The 21,756-nt window shown below is 43.4% G+C and overlaps 1 protein-coding gene across 1 annotated transcript; it reads right to left on the bottom strand.

Moving 5' to 3' along the window:
• Window positions 1-4,538: 4,538 nt before the first annotated feature.
• LOC311527072 (UPF0764 protein C16orf89 homolog) lies at window positions 4,539-19,756 on the bottom strand (the record flags this gene model as incomplete). The annotated part of the gene is made up of 8 exons (XM_084640689.1): window positions 4,539-4,623; window positions 5,975-6,058; window positions 6,967-7,071; window positions 8,361-8,496; window positions 10,588-10,705; window positions 10,928-11,078; window positions 11,892-12,041; window positions 19,582-19,756. 8 exons carry the CDS (start codon window positions 19,754-19,756, stop codon window positions 4,556-4,558), a joined length of 987 nt encoding a protein of 328 aa, XP_084496815.1. The 3' UTR covers window positions 4,539-4,555.
• Between the last annotated feature and the right edge of the window lie 2,000 nt (window positions 19,757-21,756).

Here is a 21,756-nt window from a genome sequence, read left to right as displayed (position 1 = left end):
AGATCTACTAATAAGCAGTCAGACAGACTAACCAACCCATCACTTACCCCAATCAAATCAAATTAACCCAGCAAAAATATGCATGTTGCAAGAACTAACCAGTCTCCACATACTGTCTCCTCTAGGGTGACCAGACAGCAAATGTGAAAAATCAGGACAGGAGATGGGATATAGGAGCCTATATAAGAAAAAGACCCGAAAATCAGGACTGTCCCTATAAAATCGGGATATCTGGTCACCCTACTGTCTCCACTGGAATTCCACACAGGAGGGGCCCTAGCTGTTTTGCCACCCAAGGCACCCTTTGTTTTAGGCACCCTGTTTGCTCAGCCCTAGAATCAGCCCTGATCTCTCATCCCACCACTACCCAAGCCTGCCCCAGGCAAGGGACCCCCTGCAGCACGCCCTGCAGGCTAACGAACTCAGGCTGTTACAGACTTGGGGAGGAAGTGAGTTTCAAAAGTCCAGGGCACTAAAGAGATGCCCTACCAGCTGCTTCCTCTCTCATATCAAAGAGGCTTCAGCTCAAGCACCTCTGCTGACTTCAAATGTGGTGTATGTTCTGGGGCCAGAGACAGCCTCTTAGGCACTAAGTGCCCTCGGACCTGCCTTTATAGGCCAAAACAAACATCTTTAGCTCAGTCTGGAAACTAACAAGCAGGCAGTGTCTGTCGTAGTGTGTGGGTTTAATACATAAAACAAGGCACTGCCTGCCAAGTGAGCTGCACCAGCTGCAGGTTTTGAATAGATGTAAGGTGCATCCCCATGCATACCAGGTGACAAAGGCATCCATGACAGCTGGAGGGTCTATATCCAAAAGAAATGGGCATAAACTTCGAGCGCTCCTTTGGTGGGGAGAAGGGCAGACTTGGCTGAGTTAGAGGAAAACACCATGCTCATCTTGCTGGGTTTGCATACAGCTGTTCCTGGGCCTCTCTCACATCCTGGTTCTTCTTTCTTCTCAGAGTCCTGGCTCCCAGAGTCACGACTACACAATGGCAGTATTCACCTTTTCTTTGTACTCTGTCAGCAAATGTCTGTGGGCTGAGAACCAGCATTTTGTGCTTTAGGCAGTACAACCAGTGTCATGCAAGCTGTATGCACAGAGCAAAAGGCTGTAATTAGCCTTGGAACACATGAAACCTCATGACCAGCTCTTTGTGGAATCACCTTTTTGACCTACCCCCATTTAGTGTCTGACCACACACGAGGGCAGCAGAAAGAACAGGCTGTTCAGCCTGAATCACATCTGTGGGTTTTGCTGACACATCTACACCACCCTACTGCTAGTAAAGATGTTCCACTTCTTCCTTAAACCTGGTATTCTCTCTGCCAGTGCCATGGCTGATGTTAAAAGAAGAGGACAAAGCAAACTATTATGCTCTTCCATACTCAAAGGACAATGACGCGCTGTCAGTCTCAAAAGTCATGAGTCAAAATGGAACCCGATGTGAGGCTCAGTAGCATAAAAATGGTTTTATCAGTAGTGCATCATGGCCAGCAACCATTGAACTTCTGAGGTTTGAGATATGCAGGAGATTAGCTTATGATGGCTCATGCTCGTAGCTTGTGTGTTACTGTGTACAGTTCAGCACTAAACGAATGTTAGAACTGTGGCTTCTTGCTTGAGATGCTAACAGAAGCCCTGCTTTGGGTCACATTGAGAATCTTGGCAGTCAGATGCTACTCTGACACACTGGTCTCAATGGCAGACCAGATGGGAAATCTCACAGCCTTCTCTCCTCGGCAGACCTGTTCTTCCTGTTCTAGTGAGACTTCCAGGCCAAAGAGATTTAGATGGGTTCAGAGAAACACCAGAACTTTTGGATGATGCTCCAGTCTGAACACTGTGAGGTTCACCAAGACTAAGTTATGGTCTCCTGGGTGATCATAAATGAAAGAAGCTTTTAAGTTACTTCGGCCACCATATCAACTTCATTTGACAAACACCGTGGGGCATTAATAGAAGAACCAAGATTAATCTCCAGCAGGGGGCTATTAAAGGAAAGGGTTTGTTCTAGAAATGGAGCTGAAAGAACATTTACTTCCCACTGACTTCAGATAGAAATCTGCCTTACAGCACTGCCGCAGAAAGCAGGTGACATACCCAGGCCGATCAATTAAGTAGATCAAAAAGGCCTATGGAACTAGGAGCATGCTGGTAATGGTGGAATTCACTGAGTCAGGGCAGGCGCTTGCCAGAGTAGATCCCAAGGACTGTTTCCTGGTGCCCCAGTGGCTCACATTCCAAACATGCTGGAGTAGGGCAGAGGAAAGGTGAGGCATCATGTATGGACATGGAACAGCTACTTTTGGAAAACCCTGCTGGAAATCCGGGTAGTTATCTGACAAAGAAACACTGCACATAAAAATTGGTTCGCTCACACTTCCCATCCTTTCATCAGTACTACCAGACCTTCAACTATAATTGAAGGCCACAGCCTAGTTACATCTCTCCTGAAGAGCAGAGAATGTGAAATGTACATTGCTATATAAGTGCTAAGCAAGAACTAACAAACACAGCCACTGCAAATCAAATCCATGTTTATTAACCTAGAATGCTATTTCTACAAAGCAAGTAAAGTGTCAGTAATTTAACAGACTGCTGAAGGTACATATGTATAGAACAGTGGTGCTAAGTTGCAGTCTGGTAGCTCACAGGAGCCTCATTTAATCAGCCATGTGACACAACACAGTTATAATCCAGACAAGGAAACAAATGCAAGAAGCAATTTACCTTATTGTTAAGCAGTGTAAATAACATAAGAAAGTAACTGAATTGTTGGAGACCCCAGGGCATGGCCACTAGTTAAGTCGAGGGGATGGAAGGCCATAAGGGTTGAGGAAGTCTCCCTGCTGAAGGCCTAAGGGCTTCTTCTCAACCCCCCTTAATAGAACTCAGGCCTGGCTGGTTTGAGTAAGCTCTTTTGCTCTTAAAACAATGTTGCAGCCGCAGATAATGCCTTATAGTGTAAGGTATGCTGACGCCAAGCTAAAGATAATAGGAGATAGTTACAAGGCCAGACAGAATGTGCTGGTTGTTTAAGTTTCTAGAAATGCTTGTTAGAGGTTGCAGGAAATAAACATTGTTGTAACCCATATAAGGAAGGCAGAGTATTTGTGCAAAGTTTTAATTGGCTGATGTGTAGTGCAGTAGCATTAAGGAATATAGAAGTGTGTGTAATGACCTGCTTTGGTGTGCAGGATTTGAGAATCTATTCTCCCTGTACCTTGTTTGCAGCTGCAAATAAACTTTTCTGCTTCTCCACCCCATTGTGATTATTGAGTGAAACACACCGGGTAACGAACCCCTGCTGTTGTTTTGCCTCTCGGCACTGGGTGCCGGCAACAGTAGGATATTATTAGTGGGAATGAAAGCAGATTTCAAAAGAAGAGGCCTCACCGTGGTTGTGTGTGTGTTTATGTGTGCAAGTGCTTGGGGAGGGAAACAGGGCATTGCCCTGAATAAATCTGTTTCTTTATCTTACTTTTCCCTAATTGCAAAAAGGCAATAAGATTCCATTTGAGTAAAAGTTCTGAGCAAATATTCAGGACTTTATTATCTCATTCAGCCCAGCCAGGTTGCCCATACCTATAGTTACCTGTGATCTGCTGGTCAAGGAAACAGAAATTTCATTAAAAAGAAAATTATTAAGAAAAATGTATTTGTTAGCCTCTAAGGTGCCACAAGTCCTCCTTTTCTTTTTGCGGATACAGACTAACACGGCTGCTACTCTGAAACCAGAAATTTCATTGTTACCATGTACTCAGTGGCAGACAATACAGAAATTACTTCCAAGGGTAGCACAATATCGAACATCTTTAGTTACAATGATAGTAAAATAACAAAGAAAAGAATCTTAAGATTCAGCCATTGGGTAACAGAATAGTAACTTAAAGATTGCGCAGCAGTGGGGTCTGCACAGTGGTTTTCTTCACCTTATCCAAGAAACGTGATCTGTTCTGTGCATTGTGTGATGTATCTTATTCAGAGCATGGGCAGCATGTCAAACCAGTCTGCAAAATAGGCCTGAATGCTGACCTCATCTGGTCCATGAAGATATTCCAACATCATAGAATTTAATGGGTGCTGAGGGTGCTCAGCACCTTGCAGGATTGAGGCCCTTAGATAATAAGGTGAGAGCTGCCCATGATAAACAAATTCATCTAACGTCACTGAAGTGGAAGATGATGCATTCAAAGTCAGAAGAGATAAGAGAAGAATTGTCCCCTGTGTGTTCAGTTGTAATGGGAGCTCAGGAGGAAGACTACATTAGGAACTCTTGTTACTGTAATAACCACTGGCCCATTACAGTTTTGAAAACCTGCCAATAAAATCTCCACTGTGCTGCCAAAATAGCACTAGTCAGTGGCAGCGTGATTACAACTTGGCTACCATAGTGGGGTTGCTCAGTGTGTTGCAAGGGTAGATTTTGACTGAAAAGACTACTCCTATTTCATGCTAAAACTGGAGCTGGTATTGCTTCAGGACTAACCAATCATCGCTCTGTGTATGGGAAGTTCCAAGTTGATCATCTGTCACATATTGGCATTTTCAGTAGTAGTAGAGGAATCCCCCCAGTACTCCGACCTCCGTGGCTGTGTTATGAAAGGAACATCCATCTGCGGAGAAAGGTGTTGAACATGGCTTACATGATGCCTACACAGGATGACTTGTATTCCCCTTCTTCATTCCTTATGCATTTGAAAGACCAAGAAGGCCTACTGCTAAATAACAGGACTGGGAGTCAGGACTCCTCTATTCTTTTCCCAGCTCAGCCACTGGCTTAGTGTTTGACTTTGGGAAAGCCAGTGGGGCTCTCTGTGGTCTAGTTTTCATAGCCATAAGATGGGGACAATGCTACATTCCTACCTCCCAGGAATATTGTGAGGCTAAACTAATGTGTGTAAAGTGCTTTGAGAGCCACAGAGGGAAATCCTTATAAAACTGCAAAGTATTATTAAGAATGTGAAATCATCTGCATTTCTGTGTGAATGGCTTTAGTCAATGTGCCTACGTGCATTTGATAAATGTACAGGATTTCTGAATAGGATATGATCAATTAGAGGAAAAGCTAGCAACCAAGAGGATTAATATTGAAGTTTCTAGATAAGGAAAATAAAAGGCATCATTTCTGGTGTCTGCAGGTGTTAGATACCCTACTGGTAGAATTACAAAATTGTACAGTTTGAGTGCCACTGAAGATCCTTCTCATTAGCTTCTCACGATCTTAAAAATGCTAACTTAGACACAATGGATGGTGTTTACTCCATTACCTCCTACAGATGTTGTATTCATCAAGCCTTTCAAATACACTTTTCTTGACACTTGTGTAGTGAGGTGATATAGAATATACTTTGAGTACTAGTTATTTGTCACTTACTACTCGTGCTGTGGGGATTGTCACCTAACTCACGTACTTCTGCTCCCTAATTATCATAGACTCATAGGACTGGAAGGGACCTCGAGAGGTCATCTAGTCCAGGCCCCTGCACTCAAGGCAGGACTAAGTATTATCTAGACCATCCCTGACAGGTGTTTGTCCAACCTGCTCTTAAAAATCCCCAATGATGGAGATTCCACAGCCTCCCTAGGCAATTTATTCCAGTGCTTAACCACCCTGACAGTAAGGAAGTTTTTCCTAATGTCCAACCTAAACCTCCCTTGCTGCAATTTAAAGGACTCCCAGTCCAATAAAGAGTTTGCAAGATGTCCCAGTGTGAGTATCTTATTCACATGAGTGAATATTTTATTCACATGACTACTTGTGACACTGCCTCTGTTTGTGAACATTCTTGTGGGGGAGAAACAAAGTTGCTTATGCCCATGGGGGAAACAAACAAAGGTGGCTGCAAATATCATAGAAGCAATTTCACCAATTGTGTTTGTGAATGTTCTTGCAGCACACGTCCAGCTCCAATCACAATGAAGCTTATGGGGAGCCCAACACCCGAATGTTTTCACTGGCTTTACCTGCAAACACCTTCTCTCTTCTTTTAACTCTTCTCAATAGTTGCTCTTGGTCTTTCACCCTGGATGGGTGTTCAGAATTCTCATCTGAGAAACAGAAAGATTCCTTTGCATGAAAGATCTAGGGACACAGCAGGATTGTTCTTCTCTAGCATCAAGCACATACATTCTCCTTGAATTATGTATTGCCCGACATAGCTTTTAAGCCACTTCTTCCCATCTTCCCCTCTCGAGGTGCCTTCAGAACACAGGCCTTGGGGAACAAATGCAGAGGTTCCCATTTAAAAGGATACCTTTTAAAGACCTACTGAGGCCTCGTGCTGAATGTAAGATCGTTTATTTGCATTGGCCTTGAGTGTGTAATGGTGCTTTACATACAAATAAAGGTCTGGGTTAAAGGTGTTAAGAGATTACCCTGCTGAAATGCCCTATATTTCTTGTATTTATGTTTCAGATTTAAAAAAAGTTTTATTTATTCTAGGCATTAGAATGAGTAAAAAGAGCTTAATTTCCTATGCCTTCACCTGATTCTGTGATCTGATCCAAAGTACAATAGAGGCAATGGAAGTCCTTCCATTAGTTTTAGGTGAGGCCCCTGCTGCTTACTCCCCTTCTGAAGTCACCGCTCTCTTGTTAGTAACATCACAATTGGTTGCTAAGCAGATGATTATAATGTCACAAACAGAGAAGTGTGATGTCAGCTGAGCAATATGCATCAGGAACATGCTAATGTTAAAAGAACCTATACGATCCAACACAATTCTTGAGCTGAATACGACTCAGTGATTGTAAGCGGCTTTGAACACGGAAAGGGATAAAGATTGTTCTTATTCCACTGGCAAACTATAGAACACATTTCAGACATAAAAAAAGTTTGGGGGCAGAAAGCAATGCTATGAAGCAGCACTTTGATTTGCATTGCATGCCTCACACTCTTGGATCAAGACCGCTTACAACTTCTGATTTCAAAGGACTAAGTCAAGAGATTCACTCACTGGGCTTCCCAAAGCATCCCTCCTCAGGCTTCTGCCATATGAGAATGGTCTCCAGCCAGCTAGGTTTGTAGAAGTCAGAGAATCCAGACATACCACAGAACATAACTGAGGGGGACATAAATCCACAATTCAGCTATCAAACACTACAGCATCTTTACAAGCTCAGCCTCCAGAAGGAAAGACACTCAAAAATCCTTGGCTAATAGGGTCCATAATCCTGCCATCCAGTCCTATTAGATAGGTGTCAGTTTGACAACTTGTAAGTTCCTCTTCCTTCAGGAGGCCACTCATACAAATAAGAGATTGGGGCAGGAGAGGGATTGTGAAAACTATTAAATAGTTCAACTCCTGGCCAATGCAAAATTGTTCCCGACAGCATATTTTTCTACTGTCTTTTACCTTTTAGTTTTAAAAGTCCCAAGCAGTATGTCTCCCACCACCATTAAAACCAAAAACCTAATTAGCCTGGGGCTATATAAAAGCCTCAGGGGAGGAAGCCAAAGGGGAGCAGAAAGAAAGGGAAAAGGCAGGGAGTGGAAGTAGGGTGGCAGTTCTCCCCTTCCTCCTGCTTGCAGATGATGAAGGGCCAACTGTACATGGTGAAACAGTGGTGGGAATAAGCCTGTGAATAAACTGCACCAGTGGATACTAATTCCAGAGTCGGAGTGATTTTGTGGACTTAGCAGAGGCAGGAGCCAATGAGGCCTTGCCACACTCTGCTACAGATGTCTAAAGACAGGCTTGTAAAACCATGGAGAGGCACCTCAGCAAGTGGTCTAATTTCTAGATGTGCAAAATGCACACTAGAGTCATTGTATGCAATGTTGTTGTAGCTATGTCGCGTCCCAGAATATTAGAGAGACAAGAAGGCTGAGATAATATCTTTTATTGGACCAATTTCTGTTGGTGAGAGAGACAAGCGTTCCAGCTTATAAAGAGCTGAAGAAGAGAGCTTGTCTCTCTCATCAACAGATGTTGGTCCAATAAAAGATATTACCTCACTCACCTTGTCTCTCTAGATTCATTGTCAGACAGCAGCTCTGATTGGCTTCCAGCTGACAATTTATTTAATACTATAGCTTTAGATACATAAATCCCAGAGTTGAAAATATTGGCCTTCAATTTATAGTAATTGTATATAACAGAAGAACGTGAGCTTATTCTACGTGTACATGTCATCCAGCTGCAGTTAGTGAAGAGATGCAGAATGTAAGATACTAGTTAAATAACCCTTCATGAAGCTTTACATGGAGTATGGTTAACTTCTTTAGCATAACTAATATTTGCTGTACCCTTAGGTTAATATTTCATCATTGCTTGGATAAATAGCTTGATTTTATTATCATAAGTCACAATGTGCTCTGCTATTGCTTCACTGGGAATAGGTTACATACTATTTTCCATGAAGAGGTCTCGAGAGGAAAACCTGAACCCAGTACTTTCGATCACCAGGTTTATTTTCATCATGCAAGCACAGAAAATATTCTTGTAATATTGGGCCCTCAGGAACAGACGATCCGAGCAGCCTTTCTAGGTATAGAAGAAAACCAGGGTATTGTATTGCATTTTGTTGTTTTTTTTAAATTTCACATTGGAATAGGGACGGTGAGATCTGATAGTTGTGATTTGCAACCGCAGATGTGATTTTGGACTTAAACACTATGAAATAAGCTAGTCTGAGTATCCCATTCATCAGGAAGTCATCTGCTTGGACTGTGGTCTCTCAATTTATTTAATCTGGGCATCTTTACTAATCCAAAGCGGACAGTGGGGGCACACTTTTCTGCAACCTGGAATGGTATAGACATTGGAAGTACAGAGTGAGCATCAATCCATTGGCACATAGTAATGACAGGTGAGATGATAGCAACTTGTTCTCCTGGCTATCACTCATAATGGTTGCCCAGTGCCTAATTACAGTTGTTTAAATACTGTATAGGTAAAAAATACCAAACAATGAAGTCTTGAAAACTGAAATGTTGAATGAACGATGGTAGTAATGGCAGTGGGGGCTGCCCCCGGTCATCACGATGGCTGCTGTGCCAAGCCTAGGAAAAAGATCCCCACCATGGAGCTCCCTAGCACCGAGTCAAATTTCTTGAAGTAGACACTAGGGAGAGAAATTGCCTAATACTGTAGGTGGAAGGCCGAGTTGTGAAGGTTAGGGGGGAACATTGGATTAAAACATACAGGTGCTTTCCTTGGTGTCTTATGCAGACCTCCAGAATTCAGGGCAACTGTGTGTGAAGGGAGGGCCCTAGAGCCCCTTCGCTGTCATCTGGTTTATTTGTAACTCTAGATCTACCTCAACTTTACAATGCTCAAACCAAGTAACTTGACCCTCTCTTGATTGGTTAGTTAATTTAAACTTTTGTTGCTTTGGGATCCACCCTGTGGTGCAGTGTGCAGGGAGAATGGGTTTACTTCACTGGAGAAAAGGCCTCTTCATTCTTGCTGCTGGGAATTAAGTTTTTTCCCACCTCTCTACCTTCTAAATTTTCCCTCTGCTCACCTCCTGTCTCTCTCTCTCATTATCTTTTTATCACTGACCCCATTGCCTGCCCCCCGCCCCAATCCAGTGGGTCATGCTTTAGGGCTGGTTTTGGATTTAAAAATTGAGATAATTTAGTCTGACAGTCCCATTCAGCAGGGAGCCATCTGCTTGGACTGTGGTCTTTCAACATATTTCATCTGGTATTCTTAAGTAGGCACTCTGGCCAATTTCTGTGTATAGGTTACAAACATAATCCTCCACACATTTGGTGGAATCTCATTCCTCTCTGCCACGTTTTAAGCATCTTCTTGCTGTACATAATCCACTAAAATGATCAGCTGCCTCACAGACAAAACACAGCAGTGGCTGAGCTAGGTAATATGTGGTTCCTGTTTGTCTCCAGACACACACAAATGAGTAACTGAACCAGGTTTCCCTCATCATCCAGGTCTAACTCTGCTATGAGTCTGTATTCCCGGGTCACCTCCTGCCTCCCCACCTCGGACACACACCTGTCCTCTGCCAGATGAGCCCCACTCAAGGTCTTCACCTCTCTTGCCTACATCCAGATACTCCCGCTTCAATTACATTGGAATGAAAACAATATTGGCTGTATTCACCCTAGAACTAAACAAATGGACTACCCTATAGTCTTTCCCTACTGGATCTTCCTCCTTTCCCTCTTAGCTGTTTCTAAAGTCCTTCATAGCTCCTTTCCTAGAGAAACAGATGTTTAATTCTCTGTCTGCAGCTGAAATCCAAAGTACCAGTTTAAGCGGCCAACTTAGAATATGATGGTGTCTCCTGAACAAGTTTGTCCTGTTGCCTCTACACATCTAGTTTGTCCCACATAACTATATTTTGTATGTCCATTTCCTTCCTTCCTTCCTTCCTTCCTTCCTTCCTTCCTTCCTTCCTTCCTTATTTCTCTCTGGAGTCATTGTTCCCAAGACCTTCCTTGCCCTCCTGCATATCCAGGTCAGCCTTCTAACTTCCCCTTTCCAACCCTGTCAGAACTGCAGTCAACAAACACTCAGAAAGTCCACCCAGCCACATCCCCATGTTGTATCATGTATATTTTTCCTGTGATAGCTGCTAATCCTCAGGTAACAAAACTTGGCACTTACCATATCTGCAAACATGAAGTAGAAAAGCTGATGTGACAGGGAGTAATCTGAGCATCCAAACTTTGTCATGATGTTCCTACAGGCCCTGGTGACAATGCAGGACTTGCCATTATCTTTCCTGTTGAACAAGCAGGACAATGGTAATGAATAGCTCAAGTGTCTGAAGACAAGACTCCAGTAACTAAATGTAAAGGTGTACTCTCCTCTCAATGCATGTGCAGAAGAGTTGAACTCCCGTTCATCATTTTATGAATGTAAATGCAGGTTAAAGAGGAGGGAAGAAGTGCTCCAGAGAACAGAAGTGGTCAAAGAATATCTCTTGATAAGGAATAAAACCTACCAAGTTCCTAGCAAATATGTAAAGCATTTATCACTCATTTCCTCTGTAAAACAGCTGATGCCGTCAAACATGGAGTAGGCAAGTGAGGAGTTTGTTTGGTTCCACGAATGAGGAAGCATCCAAAAATTTCGTCCTAAAATTGGCTCAAATTCTGAAAGCAAATCAAAGAAGAAAACCCATAAATAATGAAGTGGTAGCAAGGGTGACACATTCCTTGTTATTCAACCTTACTGCCTTCTGCTTTGCATTAGCAATGGTAGAACATTTTGTGGAGGGTTCTCCCTATTGCCAAGGCACTCAGATACATCCCATATGCCTCCATTTAAAGATTTGTGCTTCTGTGTGCTTCTGATGAGCCAGTTACTGTGATGTACTGTACCACAGAATCGTGCATTCTCTTTATGTCCAAAGAAATGGGAACAAGGTTAGTCCTTAAAGTCAGTGATGGCCAGAAACGATTATATGAATCTATTTGGAAGGATTTTGAACCATTATATCTGGGGATGCAATAAATCAATTGCAGAAAAATGTCATTTTTGGTTTTTAACAATAGTTAAAAGGCCATGCACCTGACAGCTCAGAGATGACATAGCTAGGGAAGACATGACATAAGCAGTGGATTTAGTACAAGTGACTTCAAAGAAACCTGTATCAGAGCCTTAGCGAATTTCCCAAGGCTACACAGTAAGCCGGTAGCAGAGCCAGGAACAGCACCCACAAGTTCAGACTCAGTTCCTTTCTAACCACTAAACACCTTCCTTTCCTAAGTGTCTACAGGAATATGATGCACAGCAGATGCCTCTGTCTCTGATAATTATTTGTTCCTATTCAGAAGCTATAGCACCTGCTTCATAAGGCAAAACAGATGGGGAAAACATTTCCGTATAAACACCTCCAGTCTAAATAATAAATGCCCTTTTGCACATACCCCCTCCCCCCCAGAATTGGTACCACTTAGTTTTACTTTTGAAATACTCTGGGTCACTCTGCTCAAGAGAATGAGTCGCTTTTTCAATCAGAGAAGACAACTTCTTCACCAGCCTTTCAACTCGGACCTGCTGAGATAGTAATTCATGTTCTGAGGCCCATTTCTCCAGGGCTCCTTTCAAATGAACTGCAGAAAGAAAGACAATGAGGTTTTGTGTATGATCATAGCCTTCAAGTGCTTTTGTATGTACAATAATAACCTGATTGAACTTGTGACAACGTCTCCACTTGGTTAGCGGGTTCTTCACCCTAGAGTATTATCACACTTGAAGTGAACTGTTCCCCTCCAGTGAATAATCAGTTGGATCCACAAACCTATCCCTGTTACCTTGGGAGAAGAAGGGAGGAAACTAAAGCCACATTAAATGGTTGTGATGATCTCTTCAGGGCACTCAGATACCGTAATGAAAAGCATGACATTATTTGGCAGGTGGCACAGTTATACATAGTCTTGCAAGTGTGTGTGTGTGTGTGTGTGTGTGTGTGTGCAAGCAAGCAAATGTTCAGTCCTGGGAGGACAAGCTGTGTTCATTTTTGATAATGCAAGATTCTGTGCAGAAGCAGCTGTCCTTGGAGAAGGAGTTGTAGGAGAATTTGCTTTCCAACTTGGGCTCTATTTAGAGTCAACTGTTGCTCCTTGGGAACCAAGCATTGGGGTTGGTCTTAGATTCTTGGAAGGAGGGATTACCCTGCATGCTGTTTGACCATCTCTGTTCCAGGACGTCTATAGGTGGGTAAATAAAACAAGTTATGCTTAGAATATATCCAGAGTCCATATCACTGGTTTCTACTCCACTGGGAAGCTGATCTGAAATGCCCCAGACATCCCCTTCCATACAGAGGAGGGATGCTACTAAAGTCAAAACAGGACACTGGTGTTTGAAAGTAGAATCAACACTCTAAATGCTTAGACAGAGAGAGAAAGACAAACTGTTAATGCCCTGTAACACATTCAAGGATTTATTGCTGCCAGAAGCTTTCAATCTGCCTCATAGATAGGGCAGCCTAGACTCACACTTGTTCCTTTGGTGGGAGCAGTGTCAAGGGTCAGAAAAGACATGGTAACATTTCGGGTATCTGAAGGAATTGGTAAGGCCCCATTGTCTAAATGCAACTTTAATGGCACCCTCATACCACAGCGACTGATTCCCTGGGAGCTGGTGACAGGCAGCGCCATCCACTAAAAGAACAATTGGTGTCAGTCCTAGTCCCCCAGTGTCTTTCAATCCACACCCACCTGCAAGTCAGCTAATAGCAGAACGGTAGCCCATTGCAGTACCATCTTCCTGGGCAGAATGTCCTGTGCATAGCTTCTGGATGAGTGACGGCCTGTGAGAAGAATCCGGACTTCCCAGCCACAATGACAGCCAAGGTCCATGACTGTCAGGAAGCATTAATGTCTCATATGGGGAAGGCAGTGTTGCCAACTCTTGGGTTTTTTATTTTTAAAGCCCTACCTCCTGAAGTCATGTTATTACATGAGGCCCACAGAGCAGAAGGCAGGGAAAAAAGGAAATAATATATATCATCTAAAATCTCAAGATTTTAAAGCAAAATCTCGTGATTTTTTGAGGATCTGACTGACATTTTTTGAACACTTGGGGTTAGCACTGCTGGGAAATAAGATGCCTCCAAACTCTCATTTTCTGTGCTACCTACAAAAGCCTTGACAAGGGTTAGGCTTCTGGTGTGCACAGCCCACTGCCGATCATGCTGATCCATATTGTCTCATCATTCACTTGTACTCCCTTGTCTGACTGTATCCATCTGTTGTCTCTTGTCTTATACTTGGATTGTAAGCCCCTTTTGGGGCATGGCCCATCTTTTGGTTCTGTGTTTGTACAGCACCTAGCACAATGGAATTATGGTTCATGATGCCAATGTATTTAAAAGGGCTACAGAGATGATCCTGGCATTTACAGGCTGGTAAGCCTGACTTCAATACCGGGGAAACTGGTTGAAACTACAGTAAAGAACAAACTTGTTGGACACATAGATGAACATAATTTGTTGGGGAAGAGTCAACATGTTTTTTGTAAAGGGAAATCATGCCTCAGCAATCTACTAGAATTCTTTGAGGGGGTCAACAAGCATGTGGACAAGGGAGATCCAGTGGATATAGTAGTGTACTTAGATTTTCAGAAAGCCTTTGACAAGATCCCTCACCATTGTCACCAAAGGTTTTTAAGCAAAGTAAGCTGTGATGGGATAAGAGGGAAGGTCCTCTCATGGATTGGTAACTGGTTAAAAGATAGGAAACAAAGGGTAGGAATAAATGGTCAGTTTTCAGAATGGAAAGAGGTCAATAGTGGTGTCCCCCAGGGGTCTGTACTGGGCCCAGTCCTATTCAACATATTCATAAATGATGTGGAAAAAGGGGTAAATAGTGAGGTGGCAAAATTTGCAGATGATACAAAATTGCTCAACATAGTTAAATCGCAGGCAGACTGTGAAGAGCTATAAAAGGATCTCTCAAAACTGGGTGACTGGGCAACAAAATGGCAGATGACATTCAGTGTTGATAAATGCAAAGAAATGCACATTGGAAAACATAATCCCAACTATACCTATAAAATGATGTGGTCTAAATTAGCTGTTACCACTCAAGAAAGAGATCTTGGAGTCATTGTGTATAGTTCTCTGAAAACATCCACTCAGTGTGCAGCAGCAGTCAAAAAAGCGAACAGAATGTTGGGAATCATTAAGAAAGGGATAGATAATAAGACAGAAAATATCATATTGCCTCCATATAAATCCATGGTATGCCCACATCTTGAATACTGCAGATGTGGTCGTCCCATCTCAAAAAAGATATACTGGAATTGGAAAACGTTCAGAAAAGGGAAACAAGAATGATTAGGGGTATGGAACGGCTTCCGTATGAGGAATGATTAATAAGACTGAAACTTTTCAGCCTGTAAAAGAGACAACTAAGAGGGCATATGATAGAGATCTATAAAATCATGATTGGTGTGGAGAAAGTAAATAAGGAAGTGTTATTTACCCCTTCTCATAACACAAGAACTAGAAGTCACTCAATGAAATTAATAGGCAGCAGGTTTAAAACAAACAAAAGGAAGTATTTTTTCACACAACGCACAGTCAACCTGTGGAACTCCTTGCCAGAGGATGTTGTGAAGGCCAAGACTATTACAGGGTTCAAAAAAGAACTAGATAAGTTCATGGAGGATAGGTCCATCAATGGCTATTAGCCAGGATGGGCAGGGATGGTGTCCCCAGCCTCTGTTTGCCAGAAGGTGGGAATGGGCAACAGGGGGTGGATCACTTGATGATTACCTGTTCTGTTAATTTCCCCTGGGGCACCTGGCATTGGCCACTGTTGAAAGACAGGATACTGGGCTTGATGGACCTTTGGTCTGACCCAGTATGGCCACTCTTATGTTCTTATGACTAGTACTCTTGGTGCTACGATAATAGAAATAATAATAATAAATAATAATGCCAATCAGCCTTAAACAAGAGATGGTAGGCCTTTGTTCAAGAAGCCATCACTTGACATTAATATCCTTGCCAATTACTGCACCATCTCAAGGCTTTCCTTTTGGAGGAAGGCTATACAGGCTGTGCTTGGGCAGATCTGGATTCTTCCAGTCAGATCCTTACCAATATGGTTTCAGGTCTATGTATAATATGGAAATCGTTGTGCAGGTAAAAGATATGTTAATGGCCGCTTCTTGAGCAGGGAGGCTGGACTAGCCAAACAGAGTCCACATGGAAAAAAAGGAGAGTTTGTCAGTTGTCAAAAAAATCCCTGTATTGCTCAAGGGCTCTCCCGTGCCACTGAAGCATGTAGGGGCTGATCAAACAGCTGCAAAATGGTAGATAAACACCAGCTTGTATATACATATATAAGCTAACAGAATGAGGGTGTGCTGCCAACATTCTAACCCCCCTGGGCCATTACCAGCTGTCTATTACCAATACACACTTTCATTCTGTTAGCCTATCTAGCCATATATAAATAACCCAGTGGGTTCAAACTCATCCTGTGATGATGGCAAAATGCATTTTTAATTAGGGTTTGACCGCAGTCCCTATAAAAGAAGCATAAAATCACCTTTCTGTTTTTCTTTCTTCACTCTGTTTCAAAGATTCTTTGTGACTTGCTTTTCTCTCTAAACCCCCCACCTCCCCACACCTCTATGATCCTCCCTGATGACCAGCTGGAACAGAACCCCCCTCCCTGTCTGTTGTGTATTCTCTTCCTGCACACTCTCCTCACTTTGTTCAGCCCACCTACTCTGTATCCCTCTCCTGGATCTTTTGGTCTCACCTTTCCCCTCTTTTGCGTGTAAGCAGAGTCAGGATGGGCTCCACCCTGACATCTTGTGGTGAGGTGTGGCAAGTTGTGGAAAAGAACTTCGGGGGCTGATCTCATTTGCATAGGCACACCCACCCCACCTAGAATGAGGCTATAACTACCCAAATGGTCACTTTGGCTGTTGTGCCCCAGTGTCTCTGTTATTGGGGCGGGAAGAATAAATTGTTATTACCCTGATTATGGGAACTGTGCTTGGAACTGTACTTGGCCTTTTGTTATGATGAAGGGACTCATCATCTACTGAGTAGCACTCGCTAGGCAAGGGACATGGGTTCCAAAACTCTGTGACTTGAGACAGGTATTAGTACCTGGTGGTGTGGGCCCCCTTGTGAGGGCCTGAAGCACCAATTGCATCTCTGTCTCTCTCCACTGTGGAATGTCAGAGCTAATTTTGGGTCTATTAAGAGTCTTACTACAGGTACTGTGCTGCATTCACTTTGGCCTTATGGTGCACCAGCACTAAGGCTCCCACTACTATGAGCTGAAATCACTGAGCACTGTGTCAAGTAGGGGGGAGCCAGAAGATCTAGAGTGTAGCGGTGCTGTTCGTGGATAGGCTGGCGGAGTGTTCGTGAGATGGCGAGGTGAGCAGAGCTGTTCATGAGATGGCGAGCTGTGCAGAGCGGAGCTGGTCGTGAGACAGCGGTGTGTTCGTGAGACGGCGAGCTGAGCAGAGCTGTTCGTGTGAGACGGCGAGCTGTGCAGAGTGGAGCCGGTCGTGGTGGAGCAGAGCCGTTCGTGAGACAGCGTAGCAGAGTAGAGCCCTGTGGGGCAGTCAGCTTCAGGACACGTAAGGTGCCCCTTACCTCTTTCCCCCACACACAGGCACATTTTAGCCAGACTGGGGAGTAACACTATGCAGATGAACTTTTGAACTCTGGGGCTGGACTTTTTGGACTTTGGGTGATTTGTGGATTGCTGGACTCAAGAGATGTTTGGGTTCTGGGACTCAAGAACCTGAGGGAAAGGATGTGGCCCAATTTGCTGGGGTGGGTCTTTGCTCATGGTTTGGTTAATGAACACTAGTTGTGGTGTTTCCCCAATTTAATGCTGATGTCGTTTACCTCATGTTATTAAAGATTCTCTACTACACCGAGACTCTGTGCTTGCGAGAGGGGAAGTATTGCCTCTTTGAGGCGCCCAGGTGGTGTGTAAGATTTTCCCAGGTCACTGGGTGGGGGCTCGAGCCAGCTTTGCATTTGCTTTGATGAGAGGGAACCCCTGTGTACTGAACCCGGCCCTTGCTGCTATCAACTTGGCCTGGCAGAAGGGTTACATGCATCTCCCTCCCCTAGATTCTTACCTCTCCTCCCTCTCTCCATTTGGCTTCCTATCTCTTTTTGTTTCTCCACTGATCTGTTTTTCTTGCCTTTCCTTCCCCTTTTACTCTCCCACTCCCCTCTGCTCTCGCTTGTCTCTCTTCCCACTGTTGTTTGGGTTTCACAGCAAAGCTTACTGCAGTCAGTCTGCAGCTGCTCAGCTCTTGTGAGAGCAACCAGCTGGAATCTTCTACAGTGGAATAAAGTCTCAGAAATGAGGCCGCCTCATCAGAGCCAACAACAAAGAGTGCTGGGAATTAAACTGGGAGAAAGGTATCAAACCTGAGCTGCAAGGTGTGAATCTGGTTCTGAATTTCTCTATAATTCAGGGTTGTCTGGACCTTGGATTTTGGTATGACCCATTGGAGAGATGGCTCTAGATTTGGGATCCTTTTGCAAAGTTTCCCAAAGTTTTGGTTTGTTTAGCTCCTGTTTTGATTTGGAATCATCATATAATTTTCATTATATTCCTTCTGTAGGCTTCTAGCTGGGGTAGTTTTACAGTTTGAGACCCCCTTATGGACCACTAATGAGACACCATGGTACTCTTCCGCTAATGTGATCAACCAGTGGTTCTGCCATTAATCATCAGAGCATAGCACCACTGAGGGGTGGCACTCTCAGGTGTACTTTGCCTTCCTGAGATACCTCTGCTCTTCATCCCATGCTCTGTAGACAGAGTGTAAGAGTCAGTTCACACAGAGCTCTGAGCAGAGGACCGAGTACAGAGGTGACACAAGATTGGCTGGGTTTCAGAAAAGCACCTCTGGTTGTCTATCATCATGTTAGCAGGATAAATGTTATCTTAGCAACAATCCGTAAGCCCCCCTCTCCATCCCTTCCAAAAACTTCATCCTGCCAAAACCAGAAGGGTTGTCATGACTCATGCACTTCATGGTCCCTTATGGGCCCATATTTTGCTATCCTGTGATGCTGGGCTATTGTTGCTTCACTTAAATTCCCCACACAGCTGCTGTCACTGACAAGCCAAGCAGCACCACAGATATTCTCACTTATTACTGGCTGAAAGCAGTTTTTTTTTTTTTAAAGCAAACATAAAGTCAGTAAGTGCAGCACTCGGGATCAAGAAATGCAAACACTATGACTGATTTGCTGTTGAGCTCTGTTCATGCCCGAATTATGAGCCAGATTCTGATTTAATACTTGGATAAATCTACTGACTTCATAAAATCATAGAATATCAGGGTTGGAAGGGACCTCAGGAGGTCATCTAGTCCAACCCCCTGCTCAAAGTGGAGTTCAGTGGAGTTACTCCTGATTTACACTAATATGAGAGTAAAATCTGACCCAAGTATGGACCAGATCCTAGCCCCCTGCAGAAGATGGTTGGCACGCATCCACAGGCATACAGTGGATACATAGGTTAGTCAGTCAGCATAGATAGCTCTACAACTTCTTCTCCTAGCCTCTGTCCTCCTATCTCTGGGCAAGTGGGTATTTGGGGAAAGGGTCATGGCCAGAACACTGCTTTGATCCCCAACCACCAGCATGGTCGTGGGGTGGCACTGCATCTGGGTGCAATACAGAGCAGTAATACTGGCTGCTTCAACTTGCCCTAGCCCTACAATCTTGGAAGCATACAGCTGATGTTCATCTACCTTTGCCTCATCCCTGTTGGTCCTGCCAGAGGAGTATAATATCCAGTATCATCAAGTAGATGAAATATTCTTTCTTCTGCACATTTCATCCTATTTCCCCCTCAAACATGACAAAAACAAGCTGTGACACCTTTTAAAAATGACAATAACCTGTGCTTCCCTAAGGACATCTGCTCAATACAAAGGACAGCTGGAGTACTGCTGTTTTCTTTTAATTTGAGAAACTGATCATTCCAAAATAATTTAAATGGGTGTAAATGTATAAATTGAGAGCCCTTTAATGGTGCTATCAGGAACAAAGGCTTGTTAATAAAAACAGTAATTTTAAAGGAGAGGGTTTCATATCAGGGTAGTATGACATTTATAAAAGCAATTGAGTTTCAGTACCTTGCAAAACACGAAATCCCAACACTGCATCTAAATTGATGTCCCTGTATTTATTTGTCAGGAAGAAAGTTGTTTTCTCTAGAGCAGAAACGATAATGCTCCTCATATCAGCCTCACTTTTTGACAGATCAGACTTAAAGAGAAAAATCAGCAGCAAACAAACAGGGAACGACATTTCTGCTTTGCTAGTTTGCTTGGAGAAGATTGTGCAACTCAGAAGACGTCAGTTGTTCACTGCTGTGCTGGGTGACTGGTAGTTTTCCCTTCCCAGCTTAACTATTTTAAGTGCGCTATGGTCTCAGTGAACATACGCCTGGGCCAGCACAAGGGGAAGGAGAGGGGCATGTGTGGTATTTGGAGATAGGGGACAGAGAGGAGGGTATGTGATAGACTGGGCTGGCCCCCAACTGGTATAAGATGTTTGGATCTTATTTCAATGATGGAAGTTAGAGTAGCAGGGGGCCTACTCCAACTTCCAAAACAGCTGGGTGGTTGAGGGATCAGAAAACAGCAACCGACTCACTCACACCACCACTCTGCACTCAGGTGCTGGGGAGACTTGGCCCCTGCATTCAACCATTCTTACTGTTGCTTGGCCATTCCATTCACCTTCAACCTTCCTTGCCACAGCTGTAACATGCTGTGATGTGTTCCATTATGCTTTTGTGCAAACAGCCTGGTACAGAAAATGAAGTGTGTGTTTTTTTATTACTGGGGGGTGGGGTGGGAGGGAAGAGAATCCAATCAAATTTCTGTCCAGTAAATGTGATCGCCCCAGCAGCCTCCCAACCAAGTATTCACCAGCTTCAACGCTGCTTTGCTTCTAAGATCTGACATGTAGTAAGGTTGCTTATCGTTGCAAATTATTGTATAGATTACAAAAACAAAAAACTGCCTTCTATATGACCAGCAGATTTCTAAACCAAGGATTTTTAAACAGGATTAGAATGTCAAGAGGGATAAATTCAGAATACTTTCAGAAAGGCAGAGGTTGATGGAGCATTTACTGGTTTCAGCAGAGAGCTGGTTGGTCACATGCTGCTGGTTCCACTTTCTTATTTCTGGCAGCTAAATCACATTTAAAGGTGTTAAAAGTACATTACTTTCCTAATATGACTTTCCCAGGTGAGCAATTGCTGCAGTACCCACAGCAATGGTTTGTGAATGAGAGGGGAGCTGGCTCCATGAGTCTGTGTATTAGCATGTGGTTCACACTATGAAGGGGTTTGTGAATCCCTTCTATACAGGTATATATGAATCCATTTGGTTCTGTGCATTCCCTGAAAAGCCCCAAATTCACTAAGGAAAATGTCCCACTTTGCAACTTCCAACTAGCAGCCAATAAAACTGTTTCATGTGAAGGCTGTTCCATGTAAGACCTAGATTTGAACCCAGATCAATTATAGATAAGAGAGAACCATAATTTCTGCAAGACTTATAGCTCCACTCCTCTGGCATGGTTCCTAAATACATTAGCTTAAACTATAATTTAAGAGAGAACATCCTATTCCTAGAAGCAGTGATTCTTGCTATTAGGACACAGTGTTGTACACATAAGTTGATGCAGGTGAAATTAAATATGAAAGCTCACCTCCCCGCACACAACAGATCTTTTTCTGCTCTGATAACCACTCCGTAAACGTAATCCTGCAAATATTAAAATGCATACATGCTACAAACATAAGAGAAACTTCAGATTTGTTAATACTAAGTTAGGCTAATTCATATAGTTTCCAGCTTTGGTACCACAGACTCTTGGTTTTCCAAACAGGGCATCAATGGGAGCTAATGCAACAGTACTTGGCACTTTGCAGGACTGAGCTCCAGGCAGAGTGGTTAGTTCAGCCCTGTGAACATGAGACTCCTCCTGTCTGAGCTTCTAATCACACTTACTGACTGATGTCCAACTACATGACCAATTTTCTCCTTGAATTCTAGAGATATGGAACGAGCCAGTCCCTCTTGGAACAAATACTGGTTATCCAATAGGATAGAACACCCTACAGACACTCAATGTTATTTTCCATCCTATTATCAATGCCTATGACTGCTTCTCCACCTGCTTAGCTGAAATAGATCCATACCCAAGATGAACCCCTGTAGCCATTTCTCTAAACTGTATACATCTGAGTGCTTCACCCTACTTTAAGAGCCTTCGGACCTGTGATCTGTTTA

Source organism: Lepidochelys olivacea (assembly GCF_965140295.1).
Source record: "Lepidochelys olivacea isolate rLepOli2 genome assembly, chromosome: 10".
Lineage (NCBI taxonomy): Eukaryota > Metazoa > Chordata > Testudines > Cheloniidae > Lepidochelys > Lepidochelys olivacea.
This window is presented reverse-complemented; position numbering and strand designations above follow the sequence as displayed.